This window comes from Limulus polyphemus, unplaced genomic scaffold (assembly GCF_000517525.1).
Source record: "Limulus polyphemus unplaced genomic scaffold, Limulus_polyphemus-2.1.2 Scaffold3192, whole genome shotgun sequence".
NCBI lineage: Eukaryota > Metazoa > Arthropoda > Merostomata > Xiphosura > Limulidae > Limulus > Limulus polyphemus.
In genome coordinates this window covers 82,465-90,658 of record NW_013668802.1, presented here as the reverse complement: position 1 = coordinate 90,658, position 8,194 = coordinate 82,465, and the positions used below count along the sequence as shown (strand labels likewise).

At 31.3% G+C, this 8,194-nt stretch overlaps 1 protein-coding gene across 1 annotated transcript in view; it reads left to right on the top strand.

Annotated features, from left to right (window-relative positions):
- LOC106468853 (solute carrier family 22 member 15-like) overlaps positions 1 to 4,636 on the top strand; it is a 23,501-nt gene extending 18,865 nt beyond the window's left edge. The window contains exons 6-8 of the mRNA XM_022397213.1: positions 1,666 to 1,780; positions 3,113 to 3,185; positions 3,363 to 4,636. Coding sequence (XP_022252921.1) covers positions 1,666 to 1,780; positions 3,113 to 3,185; positions 3,363 to 3,638 — 464 coding nt within the window. The 3' untranslated portion in view covers positions 3,639 to 4,636. The remainder of the gene's footprint in view (positions 1 to 1,665; positions 1,781 to 3,112; positions 3,186 to 3,362) is intronic.
- Positions 4,637 to 8,194: the final 3,558 nt, after the last annotated feature.

Genomic DNA, 8,194 nt, shown 5'->3' with positions numbered 1-8,194 from the left:
AACAGCAAATGTACAATGTTTCGACAAGGTTTTGTCATCATCAGGTACCTGATGATGACAAGACCTTGTACATTTGCTGTTATGTTAAACTTATATTAAAGTTTTTCTTCATTACCCATTCAAGCCGTTTCCAGCCATTATTTCATACCCATAATTGTATGGCTTGCCCCACTCATTTAACTGATTCTTATGTTTTGGCATACAACCATTCTAATTTCCCATTTCTCAACTCCCAGTTTTTGGAATCACTTATGCCTGTTTGGGGAGTGGACTTTTTTAATTCCAGTTTTGCTCTCCAATGCCCAATTTGTTTACCTTCGTATCTTTCTCACCACCCTCCTTTGTTACCTCTCCACTCTATCCGTCATGTCTGAGGTACTCCATCATGCCCCAGATGATTTTTCTGTGGAATTTCATTTCCTTCTGGTTTTTCTGTTGTTGAGGTTTTTTAGGTAGGGTTAACCTTCTTTTTCAAGTACATCTGCCCACTTCATTTCACCATGAACTATGCCTTTACCCTCTTTCATCATCTTGAGGTCTTTGGTGGTATTCCTGATTTTCTCTGTCATCCATTTGTATCCAATTTTTCTGGATACCTTGCCATGTCGGTATTCAATGGGAATGAGCTTGCTGACACCACCTGTAATTCCATCTGTTTTGGCATTGTCACAACCATGCCTGTTCCACAAAAATAGACAAAGGTCCTGTTATCAAGGCATGACTTCATGCCAGTTGGCAGTCAATTTGGGGTGAGCAACTTCATAACAAGCTTTTCCAAATCAAACCTACTGTTATTGTTTGGCTGTCTATGATTGGAGGAAGGAAGTTGTCCTGTCTAGGCTACACATTGGTCACAGATTTTTAACTCTCAGTTTTCTTTTATGTGGGACTGATTTGCCAACGTTTGGCCTTTGTGACACTCAGGTCTCAATTGCCGTCATTATGACTGCGAATGGTGGCACAATTTTAGACATTTTTTTCTTGGGGTCTATCCCTGATGTTAGACAGTGTCATTGGTGATGGTGCCACTGTCCAGCTTGACTGTGTTTTTAGCTTTTTATGAACCATGGGCCTTTTTAAATCTATATAGTTTTTAACCTGATTTTTGGGCATTGTTTAGCTTTTAGGCTCTTTTCTTTTTACTTTTATATTGGTTGTTTGGTGCAGATAACCACAGTTCTAACTCTGTTTAGTTTTACCTGATTTTTGGGCATAGTTTAGTTTTTAGGCTCTTTTCTTTTTACTTTTATATTGGTTGTTTAGTGCAGATAGCCACATTCCTTGCTCCATAAAGCCCCAAACAACAACAATTCAAGTGCAAAGAGGGAATTATTGTACATGACGTGTGTGTCACTCTTCTATTGGTGGAGAGTGCAATTCATGTAATATTACATGAAATTAGGTGGAAATTGCCTCAAGGGTAGTGATAATACAAATATCTCTAGCAGACATGGGAGGAAGATAACCATATTTGTGTGTAGAGATGAGTATGTATTAGAAATACATTTTCAGGTAAGGGAAATGTTAATTTTTCTTAGTGTTTAGGTATGTTCCTTTAGTTCAGCAAGTTTAATGAACTATAAAAGATGACAGCTATTTAAATGAATATAATTTTATAATTGCTGGTCACTTATTATTCTTTTTCATCATTTTACCTTCCTGTAGGTGAGGAAATGAATGGTTTTCAAGTTGCACTAGCTTTGTTAGGAAAGATGTCCATCACAGCTTCATTTACTGTGATCTATGTGTATTCTACTGAACTGTTGCCAACAGTAATCAGGTGGTTAAATCTTTGATGTTTTGTGTATATTGAACATCTGTACTTTACTGTGATTACTTGTTGCTTAATATTTATGTTAGATTGGTAAGATTTAAATAAATACACGCTTTATCATTCTAACATACATATTAAATAACAACAATGTAAAGGGTTTAAATAAATGTATTTATTATGTATTACTAGGGTAGTGTTGTTCTAATTTTGGTTTCTAATAATTAAAAACATCTCAGTAAAATATAACTAATTTATACAGAAATATTTTTTTCAGTAAAATAAAATGTGTTAAAATATGCATTTAAATACATTCTATCAAATCACAAACTCTAAGTTACAACTCTTACCTAGACATTTCACTGAACAATACCTAATGTAAATGAAATATGCTATTAGACTGTAATCTTAGGCTTAAGCATCTCTATAAACCCCCTATTAGAATACCTTGTTTACTCTTTACTAAGGTTACTTACATTTTAAGCTCAGCTTTTCGCTGTAGTAACCTATAAATTAGCCATATATGTATTTACCAGATGTTTCTTTGTTCATCTCTAAGTGGAAATTGATTTATACTGTAGCTTGGCCTTAATTCATCATTTTGGTTTAAAAAACAAATTATGTCCATAACTTTATTCATAGTTTTAATAATAATACCAAAAAGTAGATATATAAAGGTTACCTGATGCATGACATTTTTGGTTCAAGGACAGTTCGCTACTGAACATTTCACTATTGATCAGCTTGATACTAGGGTATTTCGCTACCAGGTCATTTCTCTACCTGTTCCAGCTATGTATAAATAACTCATTATGGCTCAACAACTATTTGAGGAAAGCCTGAATACTTTTTTTTAAAAGTTCAGATCTTTCATCATTTTAAATAAAATGTTTTACAACATAAGAGACTTTTTATTTTGAAAGAGTTTTTCTAATAAACTAATATTGAAGAAATATTTTCTAATATTTTACTGACTGGAGTGTTTGTCTAATGAACTAATACTGATGAAATATTTTTATTTTATGATCTTAAATAAGATATATAATGGAGATTATGACATAAAATGGTCAGATAGCAAAATGACCTATTAGTGAAATGTTCAGTAGTGAACTGTCCGGCCACCAACATTTTTATCTTAATTTTGTGTTTTGTAACTAACAGGTGTATGTGAAATACAAATACCTGTGCATGAATAATTATAACAAATAGTAATAATGTTGTAATTCTCATTAGAAATGTGCTAAATGACTGGTAAATTATATCTTTATTGTATGATTAAAATCAGTGTTAAATGGAATACACTACTGTGACACTTTTAACATTTACTCTTTTTTTTTCTAGAAACTTGGGATTAGGAATTCTGTCTTCAGCTGCACGGATTGGAGGAATTCTTTCTTCATTTATTAGTCTTCTGGTAAGAGTATATGTTAAAAAACAAATATTCGATTTTCTCATTCAAATTAGTAAGAGTTACCATCTTTGATCAAAGATGGCACAAAATGTTACAAAAGTATACATGTATTGTGTGTGTATATATATATATATATATATTCTTTTAACTATTATTGATTTTTTATCTCATTCTAAACAGGATGATGTATATCCTCTGCTTCAATATACTATCCTGGGTTTTTTTGCAATTGTTGCTGGTATTTTCAACACTTGGCTTCCTGAAACATTAGGTAAACCTCTGCCTGAAGACATAGATGACATACGTGACTATAATGAACCCTCCCCTACTCATGTAGAAACACACCAACTTCTTCCATTAGAACCACAAAATCTTTTAGTAGAGGATGAAGAAGAGACATCATCAGAGAAAGAATTTAACTTGGAAGAAACTATGTCTATCCTCAAAACACGGTAGTATAGTTAAATTGTTAAAAGTTATTACAGTTACAGGGAGCTTTGGTTAAAGATCAGTATTCTTCTGGCTAAAAAGTATAGAGATAATTTCCTTGTAACAAATTACCAAAATACATAACGGCAGTAATGATAATTATCAGACTGTTAAAGAAAAGTAAAATGTCTTTCACAGTGCTTGTTAGTTATTGATGTACACTTTTAGAGTACATGATTGCACTGTACACTACCTAAATGTGGATTACTGTAAGAATATATCAGAGTGTTATCCTTCAAAGTACATGATGAAAATAGGGATAATGTATTTATCAATAATACTTTATGTAATAGAGTGCTATCCTTTAAAGTACATGATGAAAATAGGGATAATGTATTTATCAATAATACTTTATGTAATAGAGTGCTATCCTTTAAAGTACATGATGAAAATAGGGATAATGTATTTATCAATAATACTTTATGTAATAGAGTGCTATCCTTTAAAGTACATGATGAAAATAGGGATAATGTATTTATCATTAATACTTTATGTAATACTAAAACTACATAATTAGATATTTTACTTGCTGTTTGTTAGCAATAACATTTTAATATGGTTGTCAATGTGGATGAAAAAGAAAAAACACTTGACCTTGAAATAACTACTGCTTATTCAGTTGGGTTTATGACATCTGAAATATTTTTGTAGATAACAGTTATTTTTTTATTTCTTTTGTGCATCTAACTTGTTTAAACAAGTTGTAAGAACCCTCAAAATCTTTCACTGTATGTTTCTTTAAAGCAATATTTTCAGCTATTACACAGTTTTATAAACATGTTTCTTACTTGGATCGTTAACAATTCTGTAATTCTCATTGAATTGTAGTCCCATTCAAACCTGTGTAAGCATAAAGGAATATGTAATAGATTGTACTTACTTGTTTTTAAAGAGTATTTCAGTTGTTAATGCTGACTTGTATAATTTTTGTTACAAGGACCTCATCTACGAGTGAAATATTTTGATATTCTCAATGTTTTAAAGCAAAATTTTTAAATGGAATTTTATTGTTTTATCAAATCAATATAAATATACATACATGTATGTGCATTTTATTATGTTTTGTAGAATTAAGTTTGTTGACTTTTTCAGTAACTAAATATTTATATGTATCCAAGAAATGTTCAAGATTAGTGCTGGGCGATTAACTCAGTTAATCAATATAATCAGTTGCACATGAATATCAATTAATTTCACATAAAGAATCAGTTAATCAAAATTATTTTTTCTGATTATTCCTAATCTTCATTATTCAAACCATCCAGTATCCAAGAGTCATCATAACAAGAATCACTGTTCTAACAAAGTCAAAGTTTGGTTTCAAGCTATAACTTACATTTATATATCTATCTGTATGTGTGTGTGTGAGAGAGAATATCCAAGTATTTGAAATATTCCATTATTATTTTCTATCAATCCATATTTTTTCAGCTTAATTGATTAGTGTTATAACATATTACATTAATCAACTTATTGAAATTAGAGTTTCTAGTTACCTTATATACTCATGAAATAGTTGAATTTGTGTGACCAATTTTTTAGGCTATGATTTAGGGGTCAACTTTTACATGAGTAATACTTTCGAAAGGTTGCATGCATACTCAGTAAGAGTCAATAAAACGTGAAACAATAGTCCAATTCATATAAAAGACAATAAACAACAAAAAAAGCAGTTTTGATTTTTTATTTACAAAAAAGGTAAACATGAAAACTGACATTATCTTAATAATAGAATAATCAGTTTTTCAGATAAACATGTTACATATCTATCTACCAGTAGCATTAGCACCCTACATGAGAATACATTAATTTCTTTAAAATTACAATACTTTGATATTATATTTTTAGTTAAGATACAACAAGAAAAATTAATGTTATCTTTGGCTAAGATACTTCATAAAGTTATCGATTATAATTTAATGATTGTATAAACAGCCTTTAACAAATACAGTAAGTTAGGTAAGAATAACCTACCCACTACATTCAAAAGAGAGGCAGTTATAAATTTCATATGGCCTTAAATGCTGTGAATTCACTCTCTCATCATCTGCATCATTGGATAATGCTTCCCAATCATCTGGATAAATCATCATATGGATCATCTTCATTGTTGGCAATTGCAATTAGAACATTATTGGCTTCTTTTTCATCATCAACTTCATAAGTCCATAAATAGTTATCCTCTGTGCCATCTAATGCATTTGAAATTCCACATTTTATTTGAAGGATTTCACAATAATATCAGTTTTTAGTTCCTTCCAAGATTTTACAATCCATTCACATACCACTGCCAATGTCAGAGCCCTCATGTTGCCTCCCTTCATGAAAGTTTTTCTCCCTCTTGCATCCAGTTCATCCACAATGTTTTCATCAAGTCCTTAACTAACATTCAATGGTTGCAGTAAGTTTGTAAGACTGCCATGAATCACAGCCACATCAGCATTGCTTGATCAAACTTCAGCCACAACATTCTTCACTTGGAGAGATTTATACTTGTCCCAGACAAACAAATTTTTTGTAGTCCACCAGGTCATAAATTACACACTTCTTTCAACCGTTTTTTGCTGCTGCCTTCAGCCATCTAGCCTTTTGCATGCACATGGATGACAGTTCCTTTAGGAAACTTTTCCTTTGGTATGATTTTTCTCTTAAAGACAACCATCGGCTTTAGCTTAGTTTCATCAGCCATAAAAGAAAGTACTAAAGCAAACCTAGTTATTCTATGGCCAGTCATCTTAACAAATATTGTTTTTCTCCACTTTTGTTTACAGTTCAATTTCCCAGCAAATCAAAAGTCACGTGTTTCGTCCACATTGCCAGTGCAGGATACTTTGTAGCCATGCTTCTGTTGATTTCTTGATTGTAAATCTGTGGAATTTGCTGATCTTGTTTTCTATTGTTGCTGTGCAATCTTAGTTTTTTGGCGAAGTACTAAGTCATATCTGTTCATAAGTCTAGTACATGATCCAGCAGTGGCCTTAAATTCTATGATGTCATCTGTTTTTGCTTCTTTCCAGATGTAGATTCTGATGGATGCACAAGACAATATATATCCACTCTGGCGAGATTTGTTAATCTACTCTGCAACTATTTTCTCTAACAGTGACCACTTGTCTGACTGTTGACATTTTCTTAAGCTTTATGGAAATTTTTCTCCAATTTCACAATTTTATCAAATACACAGAATTCTCTAGCTAACACACAATTATTCATCTTCTCTGCAACCTCAATGACTTTCAGTTTAAAAACTACTGTGTACTTGATTTTCTTTCTTGAAGTCATTTTGACAGATAATGAGGGGAAAAGTTTTATGTTCAAGAGCTCAACCTTATGGCTGTATTTCACAACTGCTTCAGGGAAGCTGAGACATCAGAGAGAAAAGAATCTTAAGCTACTTACCACTATCTCTACAGGCATCCTTTCATGTGAATGTCACAATGTTTTAGTGACTTAACATTCAAAAAGTAATTCAACTACATTCCTACCATGGTATACTAATAAATATAGCAAAAAAATAGCTAATTATCCATATTTTAGTAGTATATAAGTTTTAAATTCTTAATTTCATAATGCAATATTAAAAAAAAATCCTGAATTACCCCTAGTTTGAGAATTGTGACGTATACTCTCTAGGCATCCTCTTTACACTAATGTACTTACCACCCCTCCAAAAAGTACAAAATTCAATATAAATGAATTGTTATAATGTTGTCATCACTCAAGCAAAGAAAAGTGTATCAAATGACATATTATTCTACATTGTTTTGTCTATAGAGAATATTCAATTTGGCTTTCAGTTCAACTTTTCTCATGGGAAACATATCAACAAGCTTAGCTGAATGTCAAACAACTCTTAGTGCATAGCTAGAAAGCCTGAAATAATTATGGACATATTCTGCTTTTTGCGTGTTATTACTGTGTGTTCTTTAGAGCATTATTTAATTAAATAAGAAATTATTTTGTGCAGTAGTACCATTAGTATAAAAAATGTAGGTTTAAGTATTATTGCAAATCAACAACAAAAAAAAGACCCAAGTAAGTACTTTATTTGTTGTTTTTCATGTGCATTCTTTATTTATTATTTTAAAAGTGACTAAAATGAAAGATAAGAAATTTTTTGAGTTAGTTAAGGTTAGATTAGGTAAAATAATATAATAGAAATTTTTCACAAGGTATGCTCACAAGTAGCTTGTGCATGGTGTAATCGTGAGCTGCACGTTCACCAATAATGTATCACTTATAATGGCAGGAATAGTGGTTAGACATGGTTCAAAAGATAATATAACAATAAAATTTAAGTATAAATAGATGTGTACTGCTATGAGTTTAAAGCTATTTAGGATATATATACAAATGTAGTTTCATGTTACAATTTAAAGTCATTCTAATTATAGTACTGAAACTATATAAAAGTAAAAATGTTCACCTGGTCGGTCTTTGGAACCAAGTTTTTGTTGGTAGATTTAAGTGTTTTCACAAGTTTTGTTATAAAGTGTGACCTGGACTGGGTGAATGGCTGCTTT